The sequence below is a fragment of the Crinia signifera genome, chromosome 5 (assembly GCF_055691185.1).
Source record: "Crinia signifera chromosome 5, ASM5569118v1, whole genome shotgun sequence".
In the NCBI taxonomy this organism is placed as follows: Eukaryota; Metazoa; Chordata; class Amphibia; order Anura; family Myobatrachidae; genus Crinia; species Crinia signifera.
In genome coordinates this window covers 31,003,377-31,031,205 of record NC_139221.1, presented here as the reverse complement: position 1 = coordinate 31,031,205, position 27,829 = coordinate 31,003,377, and the positions used below count along the sequence as shown (strand labels likewise).

Sequence of the window (27,829 nt, the reverse complement as noted above, 5' to 3'; positions counted from 1 at the left end):
CTCTTCTCTCATGTGCTTTTCCTTCTCTGACTTAACCATCTTTGATGGAACCAAATCCTGTGTTTTCTGCCACCTGGATACTTATTCCAATGTCCTCTGCTGATGAAGCTATGGTTATGTACCCTGTACTTGTCCTCTATTTTATACAAATGTAAGTCACTGTTTTGCCTAATTGTCTGTGTACGCTGTAATTGGGCGCTGCGGATCCCTTGTGGCGCCGTATAAATAAAGGATAATAATCAGTGTGCTGTGTCTCAGCCTCTTCTTGGCTAGTGACTCCTTTCATCGTTTACCAAGGACTTCTGCAAAGTCTGGCTGATTGTACGCAGTGAAAGGACTTGGCCAAGTAGAAGAGATGTCTGCAGGCGATCTCAGCAGACATATTTATCCGGCTATAGAGCGCTTACAGTAAATGAAAGGTCTCTCTGGCAGGAGCTAGTGTATAGAGTTACACTTACACATCTCGACTGAGAGTACGGCTCCAGCTCCTGCTCTCCCCTCTAACAGACATAACTGCTCTCTTCATCAATTCTGACTCACATTTTCCAGCTCAGGCTGGAATTTACAACCCCAGGTATTTCCGCCTACCTCCTGCTTTCAGGGTAGAATCAACAGTTTCCATCAATCGCTAGAAAGCGTGACTAGTAAGGGAAATGGGGTCACAATGACCTCAGTGTTCAGGGTCTGTGTTTTGGTTGGAACCGTTTGTATAGACCTGGGAGCTCTGTGAGGACAGACTGATTATAACATCACACTTTGCATATTGTGGGCCTCCTACGAGCATTGAGAACATTTATTTTATTCATTCATTTATACAGAATTCCAATAAACGGGAAAGAGTACCGATAACAAGGCACGCAGTGGAACTGCGGCAATGTTAAGGTTGTTTTAGTACTTTTAAGACCCCATACGCTAGTCCGATTTGGCCACTTTTCACCCGATTCCAACGGGTCGGGCCGAGAAGTCGGGTGAAAATGGCCAAATCGGGGGTGTTTGCATCCAATCCGATGCGTGACCCTGTGCGGATGGGAGGGCGGACTTGCTGCACGTCTGACCTCCTACTCAGACCGCCTCCCAGCAGCGGCTAGATCACATGTCAAAGCACTGCATGCCGTTCGGGAAGGTCCCAGGCAGCTGAAGGGGGATCGGATGGCCATGTACTGCTGCGAGAAGTCACACCAGTGTATGGCCACCTTTATAGATAGCCATTATGGGGCCCACAGAATATCATGGGGAAGTAGTTGATAGGGTAGATAAGAAAAGGAATAGTTAATGGGGGAATGAGAAACCTGCTTGTCAGGACATACAGTCTATAAGAGTAGGGCAGACACACATGGTTGAAGCATATGGAGGTGGAACCAGATTTTGTAGCAAAATTTGGTACTTGTTTCCTATCTGGGCGCCCGCTAAGTTAATTGCGCACCATGCTATTCTCCGTATAAAAATCGGATCGCATCGCATCGGATACCACAAATACACATACACGATATTGAACGATGCGATGCGATCCGATTCGATTTCCCATAGGAAACAATGTTAAATGGATCAATTTACCCAAATCAGCATAGGGAAGAATGGTAAATGGGCCAGAAACCCCAAAAAAACACACAGAGCAGTGGAATGTCCCCCCAAAAGTAGTTGACGCCACCCCGCCATCAACGTGAACCCGAAGCGTGGCGAGCGCAGCGAGCCCGCGAGGGGCGGCGGTACGCGTCCTCCGACCTTTTCATGCCCTACTATCCACTAGGGCGTGGAGTGAGAATAGAATAGTGTGGCGAGCGCAGCGAGCCACCGAGCCCGAAGCGTGGCGAGCGCAGCGAGCCCCGCGAGAGAACGCGGATACCTTCACAGGTAAACGCGTCCCTTCGCGGGCTTCCCAGGTGTCCGCGTCGCCATGGACACCTGGGAAGCCCGCAAGGGGACGCGTATAACTGTGAAGGTATCCGCGTCCCCTCGCGGGGCTCGCTGCGCTCGCCACGCTTCGGGCTCGGTGGCTCGCTGCGCTCGCCACACTATTCTATTCTCACTCCACGCCCTAGTGGATAGTAGGGCATGAAAAGGTCGGAGGACGCGTACCGCCGCCCCTCGCGGGCTCGCTGCGCTCGCCACGCTTCGGGTTCACGTTGATGGCGGGGTGGCGTCAACTACTTTTGGGGGGACATTTCAATGTTCAGGGGTGTTTTTGGCCCATTTACTATTGTTCCTATGATAATTTGGCTAAATTGAGCCATTTCACATTGTTTCCTATGGGAAATCGAATCGGATCGCATCGCATCGTATACCATCGTACATCATCGAGTACCAAATCCGATGCGATCCGATTTCATTACGGTGCCGTACGTAGAAAACCTGGGCCCCCAGATAGGAAACAAGTACCCAAAATTTATTTTGAGGGTCTATTTCAAAAGTATACGTACAATGAAAACAATTGCGGCTATATGCCTAAATGTATACCTGGTATTTAGTGGCTAGTCTACAAAACACAGCACACATCTTGTGTAGAAAACAGACCAAATGCCATTCTTTATAGACTATTATAAACTATTCTAGTGGAAAGGGTAGACAGTATTAAAGAATACCCCCAAACTCTGATTACTAGTATAGTAAGGTGACCCCTCCAATCATACTGACTAGTGTATAAAATAGATGCCAAATAGTGATTATTAATGCCCAATTCTAGTGGCTTATGTAGCAAGCAGACTGCCAAATCTGGGGACTAGTTCAGTGATCGGACCGCAAATTCTGGTGACTAGTGTAGTAAGCTGACCACCAATTCTGGTGGTTAGTGTAGTTATGAAATCCCCAATTCTAGTGGTTACCATAGTGATCATATTCCTAAATCTGGAGACTAGTGTTGTAAGCTGACCACCAATTCTGGTGGTTAGTGTAGTTATGAAATCCCCAATTCTAGTGGTTACCATAGTGATCATATTCCTAAATCTGGAGACTAGTGTTGTAAGCTGACCACCAATTCTGGTGGTTAGTGTAGTTATGAAATCCCCAATTCTTGTGGTTACCATACTGATCATATCCCCAAATCTGGAGACTAGTGTAGTAAGCTGACCACCAATTCTGGTGGTTAGTGTAGTTATGAAATCCCCAATTCTAGTGGTTACCATAGTACTCATATCCCCAAATCTGGTGGTTAACATAGTGATCAGATCCCCAATTCTGATGGCTAGTGTAGTATTAAGATCCCCAATTGTGGTGGTTAACATAGTGATCAGATCCCCAATTGTGGTGGTTAGCATAGTGATCAGATCCCCAATTCTGGTGGTTAGCATAGTGATCAGTTCCCCAATTCTGGTGGTTAGTGATCAGATCCCCAATTCTGGTGGTTAGCATAGTAGTAGTAGTAGTACGTTTATTTAAAAGGCGCCACAAAGTGTCCGCAGCGCCGTACATAGCAAACAAAACAAAAAAATTACAAGGTAACGTACAGGGTGTGTTGATAAAATACACCAATTGTGGTGGTTAGCATAGTGATCCAATCCCCAATTCTGGTGGCTAGTGTAGTATTAAGATCCCCAATTCTGGTGATTAGCATAGTGATCAGATCCCCAATTCTGGTGGTTAGCATAGTGATCAGATCCCCAATTCTGGTGGTTAGCATAGTGATCAGATCCCCAATTCTGGTGGTTAGCATAGTGATCCGATCCCCAATTCTGGTAATTAGCATAGTGATCAGATCCCCAATTCTGGTGGTTAGCATAGTGATCCGATCCCCAATTCTGGCGGTTAGCATAGTGATCAGATCCCCAATTCTGGTGGTTAGCATAGTGATCAGATCCCCAATTCTGGTGGTTAGCATAGTGATCAGATCCCCAATTGTGGTGGTTAGCATAGTGATCCGATCCCCAATTCTGGTGATTAGCATAGTGATCAGATCCCCAATTCTGGTGGTTAGCATAGTGATCAGATCCCCAATTCTGGTGGTTAGCATAGTGATAAGATCCCCAATTCTGGTGGTTAGCATAGTGATCCGATCCCCAATTCTGGTAATTAGCATAGTGATCAGATCCCCAATTCTGGTGGTTAGCATAGTGATCCGATCCCCAATTCTGGTGGTTAGCATAGTGATCTGATCCCCAATTCTGGTGGTTAGCATAGTGATCCGATCCCCAATTCTGGTGGTTAGCATAGTGATCCGATCCCCAATTCTGGTAATTAGCATAGTGATCAGATCCCCAATTCTGGTGGTTAAGCATACTGATCAGATCCCCAATTTTGGTGTCTAGTGTAGTATTAAGATCCCCAATTCTAGTGGTTAGCATAGTGATCAGATCCCCAATTGTGGTGGTTAGCATAGTGATCCGATCCCCAATTCTGGTAACTAGAATAGTGATCAGATCCTCAATTCTGGTGGTTAGCATAGTGATCCGATCCCCAATTCTGGTAACTAGCATAGTGATCAGATCCCCAATTCTGGTGGTTAGCATAGTGATCAGATCCCCAATTCTGGTGGCTAGTGTAGTATTAAGATCCCCAATTCTAGTGGTTAGCATAGTTACTAGTTATCTATTATTTCTCTATTGCATCCTAGAAAATGATAGAATCTGATTGGTTGCTATGGGCAACATCACCTCTTTTCATTTTTATAAGCTTTAGTAAACTTACCCCATAGGATTTAATAGGCGATGGTTGAGTTATAACATGAGCATGTTCAATATGAAAATATATGGCTACGCATATGTCACCATTCTCTGTATTTCCGCAGTACAATGGCTTATGCACGCAAGGCAGTATGGGTCTTCCTGGCCGAGACGGAACTCCGGGAGTAAATGGAATCCCGGGGACACCTGGAATTCCTGGACGTGATGGTGGGAAGGGTGAAAAAGGAGAATGCATGAGGGAGAGCATAGAAGAGTCTTGGACACCGAACTTCAAGCAGTGCGCCTGGAGTGCTCTCAACTATGGCATAGACCTGGGGAAAATCGCGGTAAGCATTTCCCCTACATCTTCAGCTAGGGTTACCACCGCCTGTCAGGGAAACACCCCTTTTCTAAGGTTACCACCGCCTGTCAGGGAAACACCCCTTTTCTAGGGTTACTACCACCTGTCAGGGAAACGCCCCTTTTCACATTACTTTGGCAAAAATAATGTTAATAAATCAGCGCCTAATAACTCACCAAACAATTGCCTCATCTACAAATAGCGCACATATGGCCAAACATTTACCTATAATTAGAAACAGCTGTTCCAGGCCCCGCACATACTGTAGTATAGCGCATTCAGTAAATCATTTTATATAATTATACGATACTGTTTCCTGTTGAGAAGTGCTCAATGAACATAAAACAGGTTTTGTTGCCATAAAATATACATTTATTTGATGTCATTTAATACAGATTTAACAAAAATTGGATTTTAAATAAAGTTTGATTCAGTGACCAAATTAGACAATATCTAATCCAATATCATCTTATCTGGTCGTAAGGCTGAATCCATTTCACACCCCATAATAGCGCAATGAAGGCACTGCTAACATTTTACTGCGATAAAAAAATCAATAAAAAAAAATCGGTTGCGATCTGTCTAATAATTGTATGTATATAATACATATATAATTATTAATAATACTATGTCATTAGTATTGTTTGGATAAAGCAATCTCTGTAATGCTGGCCATACTTTATACAATTATCTGGCCAATTTGTCATACATCTACAGTCTGGACAGATAATTGTACAGTATAGGCCTAATTCACCATGGATCGCTCATCTGATCACTTAGTTGCAGTTGACTGCGAGAATATAGCCGCCCCTCGGACAGAAAGAGAAAACGCCCCATGCTAATTTGCAATCAAATACAAATGGATATAATACTCGTATAGTAGAATAATTCTATGTAATGGGAGCCACAATTACACAAAGAATATAGGCATGCCTTGGCTGTATCTGCATATGAAATGATGTTACAGTGTTCAGCAGGAAAACACTTTAGCATAACATTCTGTATGCAGATGATGTTGCAATTACACACAGAATATAGGCATGCTGCATATTATTTTAATCAGCAGAAGCTGCTTGGGCATTCTATTCACCTAGCAATGTACAGTACCTTTTTTGAGAGATCAAAGTATATTTTTTGGTACTTGAGTAATAGCACGGCGCCCATTACATAGTTAGCATAGCGTCCCTGTCAGAATCAGTGTAGTGTTCCCATGGCCAGCGTAGTCAGCGTCCCTGTCAGAATCAGTGTAGTGTTCCCATGGCCAGCGTAGTCTGCGTCCCTGTCAGAATCAGTGTAGTGTTCCCATGGCCAGCGTAGTCAGCGTTCCTGTCAGAATCAGTGTAGTGTTCCCATGGCCAGCGTAGTCAGCGTTCCTGTCAGAATCAGTGTAGTGTTCACATGGCCAGCGTAGTCAGCGTTCCTGTCAGAATCAGTGTAGTGTTCCCATGGCCAGCGTAGTCAGCGTCCCTGTCAGAATCAGTGTAGTGTTCCCATGGCCAGCGTAGTCAGCATTCCTGTCAGAATCAGTGTAGTGTTCCCGCGGCTCGCTTAAGTAGTTAGTGTAGTCAGTCAGGCCTCCCTGCCAGTATCTGTTCCCGCCTGTTTGCGGCTAGCCGGAGCTTACGTAGTTAGTGTAGTCAGTCAGCGCTTATTACATTGTGTGGGAACCACTGACCATTTTAACCTGCCTGACATGACAGGTGTGAATGTGTTCCTGAAAACCCCCCACTATCCACGCCAGCCCGAAGCTTGGCGCGGTAGATGTCCTCTCGACTTGTTCATAACCTCACTATCCGCGTCGGTGTGAAGTTGATTTTATAAAGTGTGGCGAGCGGAGGCGGAATACACGTCAAGTAATCCGTGTCCACTCGCCACGCTTCGGGCTCGGTGGCTCGCTACACTCGCCACACTTTATAACAGCAACTCCACACCGACGTGGATAGTGGGGGTATGAACAAGTTTTGGGCTGGCGTCGATAGTGGGGGGTTGAAATGTAGACATTTGCCAGTATGTAATATGGATCACTGGCAAATGCATCCTTTATTGCACCGCTCCCCCGGCTACCGAACCCCTAACCCTGTCCGTCTCCCTGAAGCAGACATGGGCAGGGTTGCCATACCCTGCCGCAATACTTACTGAGACGCACAAGCGTCTGAGATGCTCTGCATCTCAGACAGATGGAGCACCTCTGTGCCAGTGCCCGCATGATCCCCTCTCCGCTAGTGTCCGCCAGCGCAGGGGATCTGGTGGTTACCGGCGCTGTGTGACAGGCGCTCACTAGGCTTGCCAGGGAAGCCGGGGACAGAGCTGCAGCTCCCGGGGACAGTATGGTGACTAGCTGCCTGACGGGGACACTACAATGACTATGCAGGGCTGTCGCAAAGTCACTACGCTGACTATACTAGGCATCGGTTGGGCTATGCTGACAATGTAGCGTAGCCTGGCGCCGTGATAATACACATGTACCTATTTTTTTTATTTTTAAGGTTAGAAATCATTTTAAAAATGTTTATTTCTTGCAAATGTGCAGTATTCGTGCACTTGTTGATATACAACATTGCCAAGTACAACTCAACTCCCCCCCTCCCCCCCCCCCATCCCCAATAAAAAAAAGCTGCATGTTTAAAATGGGCAAAATATCTGGTCCCAACATTTTCTGGATGCTCTTATTCAGAGCCGAAAACATCTGACTTTTCAGGGACTCGGACTCTGTAACAGTGGCTGACTTTGCAAAATGTCCGGCTATTGCGGAAAAAAATAGAACATTTCACAAATGCGGACCAAAATCGTTTCCCATTACATCCTGAACAAAAGCACCATCCTATCAGCTGCCAACTGCCATGTTACAGGCTGTGTTTGGAATATGTAAGAAGCTGATTGGCTGGTACTTTATCTCTCTCCACTTTATCTATCTCCAAGGCTTAATACAACTGCCCCTCAGTTTTTTTAACCTATACCTCAGACTGGGCCAGATGCACTAAGCTTCAAAAGTGATCAAATGGAGAGTGATAAACAACCAACCAATCAGTTGCTGCCTGACATTTTTCAAACACAGTCTGTAGCATGTCAGGCAGGAGCTGATTGGCTGGCTGTTTATCACTCTCCATTTGATCACTTTTGAAGCTTAGTGCATCTGGCCCACTATGAGGTAAAAAATATGGATTCTCATCATAATAAACCATTTCCTGAGGTAGGCACGTGTTCAGGCCAGATATTTCCACTGAAAATAAATAAATCCCCACAGGGATGCCAGTTTAGGCACAGCTATGAAGTTCCATGATATGCCTGTAGCAGGCGAAAACATCTGGAAACCCATTCTCTGAACAACGATGAGGAGACTGCTGGCCTGTCCTGACCTTTTCTAAATTGTGGCTCACCAAACAAGATATCGAAATTGCCAAGGCACACCATCAGACCCCACATGAAAAAGCACACACAGAAAATGAGCAGCCTAGCGATCAGGTTTGAATCAGGCCCCAGGTCCGCAACATATGGACAGTTTATCTGAGTTTGGTCTGCTGGATTATAAGTACCAGTTACTGTATCCTGAAGGCAAGAGGCAGGATCTCTCATGTATCACATTTTGCATGCATATTGCATTTAGTTATGGCGTAGCATGACTACTGATGCAATGAGCACTTTCTGAGATCCACAGGCCAATATTTCATATGTTTGTTCTAATCTCATGATCCTATGTTGCTCTGCAGAGATATTGCTCAAGAAAATCATTTTGTGTTACATTGTCTGTCTCTAGATCATTAAGGGCCAGATGCTCTAAGCTTCAAAAATGATAAAATGGAGAGTGATAAACAGCCAGCCAATCAGCTCCTACCTGCCATGTTACAGGCTGGGTTTGAAAAATGTCAGGCAGGAGCTCATTGGCTGGCTGGTTATCACTCCATTTTATCACTTTTGAAGCTTCGTGCATCTGGCCCTCTGTGAGAATAAGAATGTTAAACACCCCCCCACACACACACACCCCCGGCCGGCCATTCTGAGGATGTATTATTCTTTCTTTTTCTCCCAAGGAATGTACGTTCACCAAGATGCGTTCCCACAGCGCTCTGAGAGTCGTGTTCAGCGGTTCTCTGCGCCTGAAGTGTAAGCAAGCCTGCTGTCAGCGCTGGTACTTCACCTTCAATGGGGCAGAGTGCGCCGGCCCACTCCCTATAGAGGCCATTATATATCTGGACCAAGGCAGCGCGGAGTTCAACTCTACAATAAACATCCACCGCACTTCTACAGGTAGAATGAGGATGGTTACACGTCAAGCCATTTATCCTGTGATTCTTAAGACTGAAATGATCAATGCCTGTGGGGCAATTTCAGAGCATTTTCTTAGTGATCTCACTAGATCACTCAGGAAATGCCCCTACATCGCTCCGTGTGTAGGGGCCATAGTGATGGCGATGTGTGGCCCTGCTTGTCGTTATTGTCCAGCGATTAATATCCAGCATGCCAGATAAATCCATAATCGCTTGTTACGGCCAGTGTTCTCACCGGACTACACTGACAGGTCACTGTGCAATCTTTCTACATTGCTCAGATCGCTCAGCAGTCCCGCCATTCAGTACTGCAAATCCCGCAATTTGCGGGTCTTTGAGGAGAGGGCGGGGCTAAATGAAACAATTTGCATCTTAGGAAATTAACACTGCCACAGGGGAGATGTGAGGGTGGGGGCTGCCGGTGTCCGAGGAGGTTGCCCACCTTTGGGAAGGGCTGGGAGGGGGACCTGATTTTTGGGAGCCTCACGGCCATTCTGGGAGGGTAGGCAACCCTGATATATACACATATATAATACTTATGCTTCAGCCTGAATTTAAAATGAAATGAACAGGAGAGCAATTAAAAAGTTATCTTGCATTAATGCAGACTTGTCAGACACAATTACACATTAACATTCCCCCCGAGCATTTGGGGTCTCCGTCACTCTGCCCCATTCTAGACAGGTTTGTCAGGCATGAGGTTTGGTAGGCAGATTGGACAGAGGGCCCACAGTTCCAGTAGGCCAACATGTATAGGTTACACTGCATTGTCCCCATTCATTCTGTTATTCCTTATCTGCAGTACAGCAACTCTGACATCAGGGGCCAAATGTAATAGAAAGTGAGAGATTTTTGGAGAGATTTCCCCCCCCTTTTTTTTTTTTAAAGCGGCAATCATTCACATGACAAAACCAGGTTTATTTTAAGAATGTAAATGATTGCCACTTTAAAAAAAATGGGCAAACGTTCCTAAAATCTCTCACTTTCTGATTCTTACACCCTATTACATTTGGCCCCAAGTGATGCTGCCATGGTTACATGGCATGTGATACCTCTGATGCTGCCCATGTCAGGACACATCTACAAGATTTTAGTTCCCAATCGGACACTGGACCATGCCCCCAATCTACATCCACATCAAGTCAAACACCTTTCGTACAATAACGAGTCTTTTCACAGAAGTCATAAAAATCAGGACATATGTAAACTTTATGTGACATCATCATGACCCGGTCTAAAAATACTACCTGAAATAATGTTGAAGGCATCAGGGCCATAAAGAAGGATGTGTGATAGATGCTACCTTCTGGGCACCCTTTCCCACCTTGTTGATTGTTACATTGAGGTTTAAATGGTAAGTGGCCATTTGAGGGTTGCAACCAATAAAATAGAAGACCATTGATGATTTCATCCACTGATGGTCATCCCTGTTCTTTCACTGACTGTCCCAAAGGCCAATCAGGACATGTGGGCAGGCTCTGCATTTTCAGGGGGTGGAGCTGTACTCTGTGTCCAGGCACGTTACAGGAAGAAAAAAAACATTGGGTGGATATGATCCATCGATAGCAGCAAAACACCTGATTCTCTACCATCGATGGCAAAAGTATTCACCATTGGCCTAAACTATTAACCCCTTCCCGACATTTGACGTACATTTACGTCATGGCCGGGATGTACTTCCCGACACATGGCATAAATGTACGTCATGACTTTAAACTGTCACTGCGTCTCGAGACGCAGTGACAGAGGGACGATGTCTGCTGTCCCTGACAGCAGACATGTCCCTGCATGCCCAGGGGGGGCTGCGATGTCGCCCCCCCCGTCGGCGATCGCTGTGATTGGCTGTTCAGTGTGAACAGCCATTCACAGCGTTTTCCTGTGTTACCAGCGAATCAGACGCTCGGTAACACAGGTGTCAATCACCGCCGGGCATGAGGGGGTCATCGGTGACGATGACACCTCACCCCACCCTCACCCCACCTGCCCCCAAGGCTGTGATTGGTCCGTGGGACCCACGGACCAATCACAGCCAAGGCGCGACATTTAGACTACCGGTGACTGCGCTGCAGACGCCATTCCGGTCTGGAATAGCGTGCAGAGCGGTCACCGTGCCTATCTGCCGTGATACTGACCTGATCCTTGCTAATACTTACCTGATCCTTGCAAATACCTTACCTGATTACCTGATCACTGCTTGTAGCGTGCTGGACGCTTCCTGGATCTGACTTCTTGGGACTTCCTGCTGCTGCTGCAGTGTGATAGAGAGATAGAGAGATAGAGAGAGATAGAGAGATAGTGACAGAGAGAGCTATATTTTGTGTCTGCTACCCCCCCTTTTTGGGGGTGCAGGTTTTTTTTATATATAAATAACTGTCAGTGCTGCTGCTGCAGTGTCATAGAGTGATAGATAGTGATAGATAGTGATATATAGTGAGAGATAGAGAGATTTGTGTCTGCTACCCCCCCTTTTTGGGGGTGCAGGTTTTTTTTTTATATATATAACTGTCAGTGCTGCTGCTGCAGTGTCATAGAGTGATAGATAGTGATAGATAGTGATAGATAGTGAGAGATAGAGAGAGATAGTGACAGAGAGTGATAGAGAGTGTATATTTTGTGTCTGCTACCCCCCCTTTTTGGGGGTGCAGGTTTTTTTTTATACATTTAACTGTCAGTGCTGCTGCTGCAGTGTCCTAGAGTGATAGATAGTGATAGATAGTGATAGATAGTGATAGATAGTGATAGATAGTGAGAGATAGAGAGAGATAGAGAGAGATAGTGACAGAGAGTGATAGAGAGTGTATATTTTGTGTCTGCTACCCCCCCTTTTGTGCTGATCAGTATATCTGTGCTGATCAGCAACTTTTTGGGGGCGCAGGGTTTTTTTTTTAATATATATATACCTGTCAGTTGCTGCCAGTTGCACTGTCAGTTGCACCAAAGGTTGTGCACCTGCTGCCCCTCACTGGTAATCAGTGTTGCATCACTGATCACCTTTTTTTTTTTTGAGGCTGCTGTGGGTCTTTTTTTAATTTTTTTTTTTACACACACTGTGATTTTGTGGGTGTCCTGTGGCCACTGTGCGCTGATCAGTGACGTACATCACTGATCAGCTTTTTCGGCACAGGGTTGATCTATTTTTTTTTTTTTTTTATCAAATTCCTGTTGCCTTTGAGCGCTGTTCAGTGACGGACGTTACTGACCAACATCTGTGCTCAATTTTTGGCGCAGGAGCTTTTTTTTTTTTTTTTTTTAACCCCTTCAATTTTTTTTTTTTTTAATTGGGTTCAAATTCCTGTATAAAGTATTTTTTTTTTTCTGCACTACATACACACTACACACTACATACCCCCCGGGTTGAAATAAAGTTTGTACCCCCCCCCCCCCCCCTACACTATACACGTGTTGAAACATTTCACTACCAGTAACACAAAAATAAAAATGTCATCCCAAATGTCATCCCAAATGTCATCCCAAATGTCATCCCAGTCATCCAGAAGAATGTATTCAGCGGAGGAGGCATATGCCATGCTTGCCTCTGATTCTGACACAGCCAGTGAGGCAAGCGGGGAATTTGAAGGATTCATCTTAAGCTCCTCTTCCTCCTCTAGTGATGAGGGACCCCCTCAAAGACGCCCCCGTAGAGCAGCTGAGACCCCCCCCCAATAATTGATCTCGTATGGACCCCACCACCAGACAATTTTGAGCCCCAGGTTCCTGAGTTTTTGGCCATGCCAGGAATCCAATTTGATTCCACAGGTCTCAGAGAAATTAACTTTTTCAAATTATTTTTCTCTGATGATTTTATAAATTTAATTGTGGACCAAACTAATTTATATGCCCAGCAGTTTATTGCTCAAAACCCCACGTCATCATTTTCTAGGTGGACCCCTGTAGATGCAGTAGAGATGATGACGTTTTGGGGTCTGGTGTTTCATATGGGCATAGTAAAAAAGCCAGAAATTAGGCAATATTGGAGTACAGATGTTCTGTACAGCACCCCATTTTACCGTATGGCCATGCCCCGTGGCTCGATTTGAGACGATCCTTAAATTTTTGCATTACAACGATAATGCACAGTGCCCACCCAGAGATGATCCCACCTTTGACCGGCTATTCAAAGTCAGGCCGGTCATTGATCATTTCAGTGCCAAATTTGAAGAGATGTACATCCCAGATAAATTCATTTGCATAGACGAGTCCCTTATACATTTTAAAGGAAGGGTTAAATTCCGCCAGTACCTTCCCAGTAAGAGGGCAAGGTATGGCATAAAAATGTATAAGCTGTGTTAAAGCACCTCAGGGTACACCCACAGGTTTAGGGTATATGAAGGGAAGGATTCAAGAATTGAACCGCCAGAATGCCCCCCCTCCCTCGTAGGTGTTAGTGGAAAAATTGTCTGGGATTTAGTGCACCCCTTCCTGGATAAAGGTTATCACCTCTATGTGGATAACTTTTACACCAGCATCCCCCTGTTTAAGGCCCTTGGTTCAAGAGGTACAGCAGCTTGCGGTACTGTGCGCAAGAACCAAAGAGGCCTCCCAAAAACGCACATTGCCCAAGTAATGAGAAGGGGTGAAAGCAGGGGAATATGCACCGAAAATATGTTGTTGGTCAAATATAAGGACAAGAGGGATGTCCTTATACTGACAACAATTCACGGAGACAGTACCACCTCCGTCCCTGTACGAGGTACCAGTACCCACACCTCCAAACCTAATTGTATCCTGGATTACAATAGGTACATGGGCGGAGTGGATCTTTCAGATCAGGTACTGAAGCCGTACAGTGCCCTGCGGAAAACAAAAATCTGGTACAAGAAGCTGGCCGTGTATATCATCCAGATGGCACTGTATAACGCTTACGTGCTATTCCGTTCTACCGGCCAGAGGGGGACATTTATGCACTTTCAAGAGGAAGTCATAAAGGGCCTAGTATTTGGGAACCAGCAGGCAGAGGGCCCCAGTACTTCTAGTACTGGCCCCCGTATTGTACCAGGGCAGCATTTTCCTGATGAAATCCCCTCCACTGGAAAAAAGGGCAGGACACAAAAAAGGTGCAAAGTTTGCTATAAAAAGGGAATAAGAAAGCAAACTATTTTCCAGTGTGACACTTGCCCCGACAAACCCGGCCTATGTATAAAGGAGTGTTTTAAAATATACCACACATCTATGGATTTTTAGGTTCATCATTTCACCGTGCTTCGGGGGTCTTGCTAATGCCACATAGCACCCACCATTCATTCCACCAGAATCTGAGCCGCAAAATCCAAAAATCACTCCTTCCCTTCTGAGTCCTGCCATGCACCCAACTGGTATTTTTTGGTCACATGTGAGGCATTGCCGTACTCGGGAGAAATTGGGGCACAGATTTTGGGGTGCTTTTTCTCCTTCATACCTTCTGAAAATGAAAAATTTTGAGCCAGAACTGCATTTTTGTGTAAAAAAATGTAATTTTTCATTTTCACTGCCCAGTTGTATCAAAATTGGTGAAACCCCTGGGGGTTTGAAATGTACACTATACCCCTAGATGAATTCCCTGAGGGGTGTAGTTTGCAAAATGGGGTCACTTGTGGGGGGGGGTTCCACTGTATTGGTGCTTTGGGGGTCTTGCTAATGCGACATAGCACCCACCAACATTCCACCAGAATTTGTGCTGCAAAATCCAAATATCACTCCTTCTCTTCTGAGTCCTGCCACTTTTTGGTCACACATGAGGCATTGCCGTACTCGGGAGAAATTGGGGCACAGATTTTGGGGTGCTTTTTCTCCTTCATACCTTCTGAAAATGAAAAATTTTGAGCCAGAACTGCATTTTTGTGTAAAAAAATGTAATTTTTCATTTTCACTCACCAGTTGTATCAAAATTGGTGAAACCCCTGGGGGTTTGAAATGTACACTATACCCCTAGATGAATTCCCTGAGGGGTGTAGTTTGCAAAATGGGGTCACTTGTGGGGGGGTTCCACTGTATTGGTGCTTTGGGGGTCTTGCTAATGCGACATAGCACCCACCAACATTCCACCAGAATTTGTGCTGCAAAATCCAAATATCACTCCTTCCCTTCTGAGTCCTGCCACTTTTTGGTCACACATGAGGCATTGCCGTACTCGGGAGAAATTGGGGCACAGATTTTGGGGTGCTTTTTCTCCTTCATACCTTCTGAAAATGAAAAATTTTGAGCCAGAACTGCATTTTTGTGTAAAAAAATGTAATTTTTCATTTTCACTGCCCAGTTGTATCAAAATTGGTGAAACCCCTGGGGGTTTGAAATGTACACTATACCCCTAGATGAATTCCCTGAGGGGTGTAGTTTGCAAAATGGGGTCACTTGTGGGGGGGGGTTCCACTGTATTGGTGCTTTGGGGGTCTTGCTAATGCGACATAGCACCCACCAACATTCCACCACCAAAAATCACTCCTTCCCTTCTGAGTCCTGCCATGCACCCAACTGGTATTTTTTGGTCACATATGAGGCATTGCCATACTCGGGAGAAATTGGGGCACAGATTTTGGGGTGCTTTTTCTCCTTCATACCTTCTGAAAATGAAAAATTTTGAGCCAGAACTGCATTTTTGTGTAAAAAAATGTAATTTTTCATTTTCACTACCCAGTTGTATCAAAATTGGTGAAACCCCTGGGGGTTTGAAATGTACACTATACCCCTAGATGAATTCCCTGAGGGGTGTAGTTTGCAAAATGGGGTCACTTGTGGGGGGGTTCCACTGTATTGGTGCTTGGGGGGTCTTGCTAATGCAACATAGCACCCACCAACATTCCACCAGAATCTGAGCTGCAAAATCCAAAAATCACTCCTTCCTTTCTGAGTCCTGCCATGCACCCAAATGGTATTTTTTGGTCACATGTGAGGCATTGCCGTACTCGGGAGAAATTGGGGCACAGATTTTGGGGTGCTTTTTCTCCTTCATACCTTCTGAAAATGAAAAATTTTGAGCCAGAACTGCATTTTTGTGTAAAAAAATGTAATTTTTCATTTTCACTGCCCAGTTGTATCAAAATTGGTGAAACCCCTGGGGGTTTGAAATGTACACTATACCCCTAGATGAATTCCCTGAGGGGTGTAGTTTGCAAAATGGGGTCACTTGTGGGGGGGTTCCACTGTATTGGTGCTTGGGGGGTCTTGCTAATGCAACATAGCACCCACCAACATTCCACCAGAATCTGAGCTGCAAAATCCAAAAATCACTCCTTCCTTTCTGAGTCCTGCCATGCACCCAAATGGTATTTTTTGGTCACATGTGAGGCATTGCCGTACTCGGGAGAAATTGGGGCACAGATTTTGGGGTGCTTTGTCTCCTTCATTCCTTGTGAAAATGAAAGATTTTGAGCCAGAACTGCATTTTTGTGTAAAAAATGTAATTTTGCATTTGCACAGCCCAGTTGTATCAAAATTGGTGAAACCCCTGGGGATTTGAAATGTACACTATACCCCTAGATGAATTCCCTGAGGGGTGTAGTTTGCAAAATGGGGTCACTTGTGGGGGGGTTCCACTGTATTGGTGCTTGGGGGGTCTTGCTAATGCGACATAGCACCCACCAAAATTCCACCAGAATCTGAGCTGCAAAATCCAAAAATCACTCCTTCCCTTCTGAGTACTGCCATGCGCCCAAATGGTATTTTTTGGTCACATGTGAGGCATTGCCGTACTCGGGAGAAATTGGGGCACAGATTTTGGGGTGCTTTTTCTCCTTCATACCTTCTGAAAATGAAAAATTTTGAGCCAGAACTGCATTTTTGTGTAAAAAAATGTAATTTTTCATTTTCACTGCCCAGTTGTATCAAAATTGGTGAAACCCCTGGGGGTTTGAAATGTACACTATACCCCTAGATGAATTCCCTGAGGGGTGTAGTTTGCAAAATGGGGTCACTTGTGGGGGGGTTCCACTGTATTGGTGCTTTGGGGGTCTTGCTAATGCGACATAGCACCCACCAACATTCCACCACCAAAAATCACTCCTTCCCTTCTGAGTCCTGCCATGCACCCAACTGGTATTTTTTGGTCACATATGAGGCATTGCCATACTCGGGAGAAATTGGGGCACAGATTTTGGGGTGCTTTGTCTCCTTCATTCCTTGTGAAAATGAAAAATTTTGAGCCAGAACTGCATTTTTGTGTAAAAAAATGTAATTTTTCATTTTCACTGCCCAGTTGTATCAAAATTGGTGAAACCCCTGGGGGTTTGAAATGTACACTATACCCCTAGATGAATTCCCTGAGGGGTGTAGTTTGCAAAATGGGGTCACTTGTGGGGGGGGTTCCACTGTATTGGTGCTTGGGGGGTCTTGCTAATGCAACATAGCACCCACCAACATTCCACCAGAATCTGAGCTGCAAAATCCAAAAATCACTCCTTCCTTTCTGAGTCCTGCCATGCACCCAAATGGTATTTTTTGGTCACATGTGAGGCATTGCCGTACTCGGGAGAAATTGGGGCACAGATTTTGGGGTGCTTTGTCTCCTTCATTCCTTGTGAAAATGAAAAATTTTGAGCCAGAACTGCATTTTTGTGTAAAAAATGTAATTTTGCATTTGCACAGCCCAGTTGTATCAAAATTGGTGAAACCCCTGGGGGTTTGAAATGTACACTATACCCCTAGATGAATTCCCTGAGGGGTGTAGTTTGCAAAATGGGGTCACTTGTGGGGGGGTTCCACTGTATTGGTGCTTGGGGGGTCTTGCTAATGCGACATAGCACCCACCAAAATTCCACCAGAATCTGAGCTGCAAAATCCAAAAATCACTCCTTCCCTTCTGAGTCCTGCCATGCGCCCAAATGGTATTTTTTGGTCACATGTGAGGCATTGCCGTACTCGGGAGAAATTGGGGCACAGATTTTGGGGTGCTTTTTCTCCTTCATACCTTCTGAAAATGAAAAATTTTGAGCCAAAACTGCATTTTTGTGTAAAAAAATGTAATTTTTCATTTTCACTGCCCAGTTGTATCAAAATTGGTGAAACCCCTGGGGGTTTGAAATGTACACTATACCCCTAGATGAATTCCCTGAGGGGTGTAGTTTGCAAAATGGGGTCACTTGTGGGGGGGGTTCCACTGTATTGGTGCTTGGGGGGTCTTGCTAATGCAACATAGCACCCACCAACATTCCACCAGAATCTGAGCTGCAAAATCCAAAAATCACTCCTTCCTTTCTGAGTCCTGCCATGCACCCAAATGGTATTTTTTGGTCACATGTGAGGCATTGCCGTACTCGGGAGAAATTGGGGCACAGATTTTGGGGTGCTTTGTCTCCTTCATTCCTTGTGAAAATGAAAAATTTTGAGCCAGAACTGCATTTTTGTGTAAAAAATTTAATTTTGCATTTGCACAGCCCAGTTGTATCAAAATTGGTGAAACCCCTGGGGGTTTGAAATGTACACTATACCCCTAGATGAATTCCCTGAGGGGTGTAGTTTGCAAAATGGGGTCACTTGTGGGGGGGTTCCACTGTATTGGTGCTTGGGGGGTCTTGCTAATGCGACATAGCACCCACCAAAATTCCACCAGAATCTGAGCTGCAAAATCCAAAAATCACTCCTTCCCTTCTGAGTCCTGCCATGCGCCCAAATGGTATTTTTTGGTCACATGTGAGGCATTGCCGTACTCGGGAGAAATTGGGGCACAGATTTTGGGGTGCTTTTTCTCCTTCATACCTTCTGAAAATGAAAAATTTTGAGCCAGAACTGCATTTTTGTGTAAAAAAATGTAATTTTTCATTTTCACTGCCCAGTTGTATCAAAATTGGTGAAACCCCTGGGGGTTTGAAATGTACACTATACCCCTAGATGAATTCCCTGAGGGGTGTAGTTTGCAAAATGGGGTCACTTGTGGGGGGGTTCCACTGTATTGGTGCTTTGGGGGTCTTGCTAATGCGACATAGCACCCACCAACATTCCACCACCAAAAATCACTCCTTCCCTTCTGAGTCCTGCCATGCACCCAACTGGTATTTTTTGGTCACATATGAGGCATTGCCATACTCGGGAGAAATTGGGGCACAGATTTTGGGGTGCTTTGTCTCCTTCATTCCTTGTGAAAATGAAAAATTTTGAGCCAGAACTGCATTTTTGTGTAAAAAAATGTAATTTTTCATTTTCACTGCCCAGTTGTATCAAAATTGGTGAAACCCCTGGGGGTTTGAAATGTACACTATACCCCTAGATGAATTCCCTGAGGGGTGTAGTTTGCAAAATGGGGTCACTTGTGGGGGGGTTCCACTGTATTGGTGCTTGGGGGGTCTTGCTAATGCAACATAGCACCCACCAACATTCCACCAGAATCTGAGCTGCAAAATCCAAAAATCACTCCTTCCTTTCTGAGTCCTGCCATGCACCCAAATGGTATTTTTTGGTCACATGTGAGGCATTGCCGTACTCGGGAGAAATTGGGGCACAGATTTTGGGGTGCTTTTTCTCCTTCATACCTTCTGAAAATGAAAAATTTTGAGCCAGAACTGCATTTTTGTGTAAAAAATTTAATTTTTCATTTTCACTGCCCAGTTGTACCACAATTGGTGAAACCCCTGGGGGTTTGAAATGTACACTATACCCCTAGATAAATTCCCTGAGGGGTGTAGTTTGCAAAATGGGGTCACTTGTGGGGGGGTTCCTAAATTTTAGCATCTTATGGTGCCTAGAAACCTACATGGTGCCTAAAAAATAATCTCATAAAAAGGAGGCTCCAAAATCAAGTAGGTGCTCCTTCTATTATGAAGCCTGTGGTTTGGTCAACGTGCACACTAGGGCCACATATAGGATATTTATGAAAACAAAAGAATTGGGGGAATCAATTTTTAGTCACATTTCTCTAGTAAAATGTACTGTGTTCCTTAGAAAAATGTATTAAAATTGCAAATCTGCAAAAAAAATGAAATTTTGAAATTTCACCTACACTTTGTTTTAATTCCTGTGAAACACCTAAAGGGTTAACAAACTTCCAAAATGCTGTTTTGAATACTGTGAGGGGTGCAGTTTTTGAAATGGTATCATTTATGGGGGTGTCTCACATACAAGTCCCTCAAAGTCACATCAGAACTGAACTGGTCCCTAAAAAAATCAGTGTTTGAAATTTTCTTGAAAATTTGAGAATTTGCTATTCATATTGTAAGCCTCCTAGTGTCCAAAAAAATTAAAAGGAAGTTGAAATAATGATGGAAACATAAAGTAGACATATGGTCTATGTTAGTTATAAACTATTTTGAGTGGTATGATTATTTGTCTCACAAGCAGAAAATTTAACATTTTGCAAATTGCTAAATTTTCCATTTTTTCACGACATTTTGGTATTTTTCACAAAAAAACACAGACTGTATCGACCCAAATTTACCACTAATTTGAAGTACAATGTGTCACGAAAAAACAATCTCAAAATCACTGGGATAAGTAAAAGCAAAAAAAAGTTATCCCCACTTAAGTGAGACATGTCAGATTTGAAAAAAAGGGCTCTGTCAGGAACGCAAAAACTGGCTCTGTCAGGAAGGGGTTAATATTTTAAAATCATTGGTGGTTGAGGTTATTTTAGATTTTTCAAAACTGATAGGAACACTTTAAGCAAGTTCTCCACAGTTCATCGTGGGCAGATGATTGAAGTGAAATTTGGTTGGTAAACATTTTAATGTGTTCCCAATCTATAAAGACAAATATTGTTATGTTCATGTATGGCTACGAACTTTTGCTGTGAAATATTTGTGTTTTGCTTACAGTGGAGGGCTTGTGTGAAGGAATCAGTTCTGGACTGGTGGACGTAGCTGTCTGGGTGGGCACCTGCACTGACTACCCCAGAGGAGATGCTTCTACTGGGTGGAACTCCGTCTCCAGGATCATCATTGAAGAGCTACCAAAATAAACATTCTCAACACTAAAATTGCACATTATTATTTTATAGGTGCAGCGAACGAAACCTCTGTAACGGAAGGGAAATTAGAAAAATATGGAATTATACGTACTGTATAAATAAAATGACCAGGTGCTTTTTAGTCATTTAGAATGTGACAACACTTTATGTTCTATCGGTCAATAAGACGCTTTTTTGAGCTGACTTTCGACAAATTGCAGGACAATTTTAGATAATCGGCTCCAATGTCATTCATTAGAAGGCAATCTCCATACTCCTTAGTTGTACTTTGTTTTTTTTATATCCAAATGTTTTTTTTTTAAATAAAACTAAAAAGAAACAATCTAGAAATTAGTGAATTGTTGAATGGGAATTTCATCATGTACTGCCAGACACCGCCTTTGCTGTCATTCATGATGATGCTGTGTCATGATGTTATTGGGTCTTGATGTCATTTGGTCATGATTGTGTCATAATGGTGTGGGCTTGAGTTGGTCATGATGATGTTGGGTCGTGATGGTGTTGGGTTGTGATGGTGTTGGATTATGAGGGTGTTGGATCTTGACAGTGTTGGATCGTAATGGTGTTGGGTCATAATGGTATTAGATTTGTAGGATCATCGTTATACAGTATCTTTACCACAATGTACTCGGTCTTACGCTATCAGTAAAGATGTATGAGACTACCATGGAGCCTCAATGAAAAAAAAGCCACTACTAAGAAGCTACTGATCTGTGTTGATCATGTCAGAAACATGGAGGTTATGCAGAACAAGTGACATCATGACATAACAGAAGAGTTGGCCAGAAGCAGGAATCCAGGTGTATTTAAAAAAATATGCCGGACATCTCTTCAGGTACCGTGTTTCCCCGATAATAAGACACTGTCTTATTTTTTTTTCTTGAACAAAAAACACCATAGGGCTTATTTTAGGGGTAGGGCTTATTTTAATGAACATTGACAGCAAATGTCAAGAAACATGCCCCCAGTCCTTCTTGATACAGGTAAACATACCCCAGTACTCCTTAATAAACATGCCCCCAGTCCTCCATTATATCGGCAAACATGCCCCCAGTCCTCCATTATACCGGTAAACATGCCCCCAGTCCTCCTTACAGTAATAAACATGTCCCCACTCCTCCGTGATAAAAGGTAAACATACCCCAGTACTCCTTTAAGTCTCAATAATGTCCAGCTCTTCTTTGCTGTGACACAGCTCCGTTCTGCAACCGCGTTATGTGCGAGGTGACGTACCGCACCGCAATGCATCCATGGGAATAGAAGCGGCTTCAGAAGAAGCCTGTGCTTTTACCTACACAACGGAGGTGAGGGGGGTTAGGGGTGGTGAGTGGGGGATCAGGGGGGTTTAGCAGGTGTAGAATCTATTGTCTGAACGCCAGATAATGAAATTTTACTAGGGCTTATTTTCGGGGTCGGGCTTATTTAGGACCAGTGACCAAAATCAAGGGTAGGGCTTATTTTCGGGGTAGGTCTTATTATCGGGGAAACACGGTAGTAGTCCACACGCAGGCTCAGTGAAGCTGCACACAGTGTACTCTAATCGTACAGGCAGGGTTGGTCTGGGCCACAGTGGCACAGGGAGAAATGGCCTGGGGCCCACCTCCTTCTCTAGGGTCTAGGCTCCTGGGTGTGCACTTAAATTGTACATTATACATATGTTACCTTATTCTAACGTGCATTGATGTTATTAATTTGGTACATTATCATGCATCCAATAGCAGTACTTACATTTATCAAGGGCCCAGACCATGCATTGTCTAACAGTTAGCTAAACCTCTGTGGTGGCTGGCCACACCCCCACTGGAGACTATCCACATGGGCCCCTACCACTGCATTACCCTCTGGGTCATCCATGCACCAGTCTGACTTTGCATACAGGAATTGGTCGCACACAGGTATGCGGGCACATGACTATTAATCATAATGCGTCTTTGTACAATGATAACCATGCCTGGGGCACAGCTGATCATGGTTATAACCTGCTTGCAGAACACGGAGCTGGGAACAGGGACTGGGACTTCTCTTACTTATCTGCAAAGAAGGAGCTTAAAGCAGCACTACGCCGGGTACAGAACATAGGACTGAGACTATATGGGTAACTCTAGAACCTGGGGAGAGAAGTTTTCTGATAGCATCAGTTGTGTCTGTATCGTCCGTCAGTGTGGTTTAATATGCAGGCAGCCACAGAGGCTATCTGCACCAAAGCAAGGATTGGAGAATTGCTGACTGTACTCAAATGAGAAATTATTTCTGTGAGCAACTGGCCGGGTGAAAAGGAAAAACCAGTGGTAATAAATAGAAAATGACAGTGGCAATTGCAATAAGTGGAAAGGACATGGCATGAATGAAATGATAGCTGCCTTCCCTCCTGCATTCTGCAGGAGACTCCCTGAAATAACAGCAATCTCCCTCTCTCCCTCATTAGTCCAGCAATCTCCCTCATGTCACCTAGCCCACATTACACTGTTACATCATAGTTACCTCCCCTCCTGCATTCTGCAGGAGACTCCCTGAAATAACAGCAATCTCCATCTCTCCCTCATTAGTCTAGCAATCTCCCACATGTCACCTAGCCCACATTACACTGTTACATTTTTGGGGAGAAAGGAATGAGAGACATTTACACTGAATCATCAGCACCATTCCCCAGCACTTTACCAAGTATAGTAGCGCTTACTAACGGCTTTGGGGCTCATCTACATTTGGATATAAGTCATTTTACAAGATTCCTCTCAGATGTAGCAGTACACCCCCACACTTCTAGGTGCCACGTTCACATTCTCTTTTCACAATCTCTCCATATATGGAACTAGACACGCCCTTTGGGAGGAGCATGACACGCCCCCTCAATGGGGCACTGTGCAAAATGATATTACCAATTATATTCTCACTGAAACTAGTTTTCAAAAGTAGGCAAGTATGAATGAAATATAGACCTTCCCTGCCACAGCTACATGCATACCTCCCAACTGTCCCGCATGCGCACAGGGGAGGTTATTCTGGTTAATTTGCAAGGCTGTGAATTCGCAGCCTTGCAAATCCACCAAACCCATTTGGTCCCCCGTGCAAATTCACGGAGGACCGAATGAACTTGAATAATCCTGAGAGTCTCTATTCACAGGAGAAAGGGGCTGTGGGCATGGTCAGCAGCTCTCACAGCATTGGCAAACTTCCCTGTCACAGTTACATGTGTTATACGCAAGGGTGTAATTACCATAAGTGCAGGGAATGCAGCTGCTATAGGGCCCACAGCTGAGAGGGGCCACCTTCCCTGTCACAGTTAAATCATGTGTTATATACAGGAGCAGAGCTACCATAGGTGTAGGAAGTGCAGATGCTATGGGGCCCTGAGCTGAGAGGGGCCAGTCCAAGGCTAAGCTTCAAAAGTGATAAAATGGAGAGTGATAAACATCCAGCCAATCAGCTCCTACCTGCCATGTCACAGACTGTGTTTTAAAGATGTCAGACAAGAGCTGATTGGCTGGCTATTTATCACTCTCAAATTGATCACTTTCAAGGCTTAGAGAATCTGGCCCATATTCAGCTGTCAAGAGCTAGAAAAAGAAAGATAAAACAAAAAAAGGGAATCAAATTAAGTATAACGAGGGCATTAAGTAAATAAAGGGGAAAACAAGATGACTATGGACTCCATGTTTTAGATGTGTGAAATATATGTTGTAGACAGGGGTGAAAGTGAGGGGGAACTGAGTTCCCCCACCTCTGCATGACCACTTTAAGCCCTGGTTGTAGACTATGCAGATAATGCAGAACATACTGTATGTACAATGTTATAGATGTGCCAAATTCCTGGAGGCCTGCTTGCAATGAGGGTGCAGGGACACATGGCAGCTGAAGGGGATGCCGGTAACATCCGAAAATACCAACATTGGTATAATGACTTGCGGCGCCAGAATTCCAACATCGATGATGACGCTGATGCCAGAATCATAACTGCCAAATGTAAGAATGTGGGGCAGTTTAGCATTAGACTGGGGGGGGAGGTCAGGTTTAGGCACTAGCAAGAGTTAGGCTGGGGGGTTTGGGTTAGCCTGCAAAGGGGAAGGGGGGGGGGCTAGACATTAAGGGCCTGATTCAGACCTGATCGCAGGATTACTCATTTCCAGCAGTCAGAGATCAGGTAAGCGCTGCACCGCCAAGTGAAATCACGCCCTGCAAATAGATGTGCACGGCTAGCAAATCTATTTGCGAAAATCGAATTGGTTGCTATGGGCAACGTCACATCTTCATACTTGCCTACTTTTTTTTCTCTCCGGGAGAAGCCCGGAGAGAAGACCAAACACTACATGTCAAAGGGCGGGACGAAGCTGATGTTACCAAGCCCCGCCCCCATACCAGTCAAAACCGTCAAGTCACGATCTGCGCTAAAATTATAGGAAATTACGTTAATCGCGTAATTTTAGCCCCACTCCTTGCCACGTACCCGCAAAATCCAGTACTTGTATCGGGGAAGGGGGCGATGTGGGAGACTTGCCCATCTTCCTGGGGGGGTCCGGGAGGGGGACCTGATTTTCGAATCAAGTGCACTTTAGCAATGGTTTTGGCAGTACTAGTTCCTAAATACTGTTTCTGCTTTCCAATAAAATCCTTGTCATACATTGGTCATGCCACAAACACTGGTGAACACCCCATATGATAATGCTTCATACAGATCTGGGCACAGGGGGTGATCAGGGCAAAGACCCCCGTAACGCACGCACCCTCTCTTTCTTAGAGGCCAGCTCCGGGTTGGATCTACCTTCTCCTGCTACGACCCTCTCCTACAGTTCACCACAATTCAACAGCATTCTGTTATATGTACAGAAATACACTGAAAAGACGTAGGGGTTCATCCGAGTTCTAATTTCAGATGTTGCTATGGTCCGGCAACCAATTAGAATCTATTTCTTATTCTCGAAGATAATATACAGAATCTGATTGGTTTTCATGTTTATTAGGTGTCGACCTAGTCATTGTAAACCAATAGTAATCCACTTAGACAGTGTCGAACACAGAGGCCGGGCTCACGGACCACGCCCCTTTACAAATGGCCACACCCTCTATCTATGGACACACCCCCTGGCCTGTACAGATTTTTCCGTTGGGATTGTTGGAGGGTATGAACCTACTGATAGAATCCTGCTTTTTACCATTTTGGAATGGAACTGCTTTGGTCATTTAGATTAAAACATTTTTTATTCTGGGCTATCCAATTTAGATCGCCTGTAAAAAAAATATATAAAATACATTTTTACACAAAAACACACAGGTTCAGTGTTTGCTGACTGCAGCCCTGCTAAACTCAAAAATGGGTCTGCTTTTGAGGATTCGGCATTGCCTGCCTGTCACGATAAGCTGTGGCCCCTGCTGGCATATTGGGGCTCATTGGATACCACAACATCAAGACAATTACCGTGGGTAATTAGATACCCCTCAATCTCTTTAATTCAGTCACAATAAATTCAGTTTGACTGAAGCTGAAATAAACTGAATTGCTGTGAAGTATTCTGAGAGCTTTTACTGCCACCTGGTGGATAAAATAGAAATTGTCTGTCTGCCAATATCCACTCACAAGCTCAGGGAGAATATACAAACAAACTCCACACAACTACAGCATGGTGGAATATAACCCATCTGCGAATTGTATGTTCAGGTCTGAATGAGGGTACACACTGAGCTATGTAGGTGATTTATCATTAAGAAATGGCAAATCTGCCTGACATCGCTACAGTGGCCTTTATTCAGACCTGATCAAAGTACAAATGTGTTCTCAAAATGGGCAAAACCAGGGCTATTTTTCAGTATGCTCAAGCAGGAACTGAGGCCCTTATTCTAGTTCACTCTTTCTGACAAAATATTTCTTAGATGGACAAAACCATGTGCACTGCAGGTGAGGCAGGTGTTACTTGTGCAGAGATAATTAGATTTGGGTGGGGTTTTACACCTGCCTCACCTGCAGTGCACATGGTTTTGTCCATCTAAAGCCCCCCATACACGGTCCGTTTAACGGATCCGTTCTGTGCTGAAACAGCACACATCGTATCGGATCGCATCGCTTGTGCATGCAGTGTGCATGCACTGCGATCCGATACGATGTTTACCTAGTACAAAAGTATGTGCAGCACATACTTTTTGTACCGTACTATGTGATGCGCGGGAGCGTGCATCGTATAGTACAAAACGGAGCCTGCGAAAACGGAGCGTGTATGGGCTCCTTAAGAAATATTTTGTCAGAAAGAGTGAACTAGAATAAGGGTCTCAGTTCCTGCTGGAGCCTGCTAAAAAATAGCCCTGGGCAAAACCATGAGCACTGCAGGTGGGGCAGATGTAACATGTGCAGAGAGAGTTAGATTTGTGTGAGTTATTTTGTTTCTGTGCAGGGTAAATACTGGCTGCATTATTTTTACACTGCAATGTAGATTTCAGTTTCAACACCCCACCCAAATTTAACTCTCTCTGCACATGTTACATCTGCCCCACCTGCAGTGCACATGGTTTTGCCCATTTTCCAAACAAATTTGTACTGTGATCAGATGAATAAGGGCCAGTGTGTACCCGGTATAACAGCAATATTCTATCCTTAATTGCATACATGGAGGGCATTAGGAAATAGTATTGTAGAATTTAAAGGTCAGATTTCTGGCTTATTGGCTGTATGGAGGTGCCCCTAATGAATTTGGACAGTGCAGAGTATGTCCATATACAGTGGGAAAACCCCCTAGGAGGTGGTCTCAACCAACATGCATAC

The 27,829-nt window shown here is 44.5% G+C and overlaps 1 protein-coding gene across 2 annotated transcripts in view; it reads left to right on the top strand.

Moving 5' to 3' along the window:
* CTHRC1 (collagen triple helix repeat containing 1) overlaps positions 1-21,387 on the top strand; it is a 32,863-nt gene extending 11,476 nt beyond the window's left edge. The window contains exons 2-4 of one of the 2 annotated variants that reach the window (XM_083186201.1): positions 4,718-4,939; positions 8,982-9,198; positions 20,933-21,387. In XM_083186201.1, the coding sequence (XP_083042327.1) occupies positions 4,718-4,939; positions 8,982-9,198; positions 20,933-21,075 (582 nt within the window). In that variant the 3' untranslated portion in view covers positions 21,076-21,387. The remainder of the gene's footprint in view (positions 1-4,717; positions 4,940-8,981; positions 9,199-20,932) is intronic. The other variant, XM_083186200.1, reaches the window with a different exon arrangement.
* Positions 21,388-27,829: the final 6,442 nt, after the last annotated feature.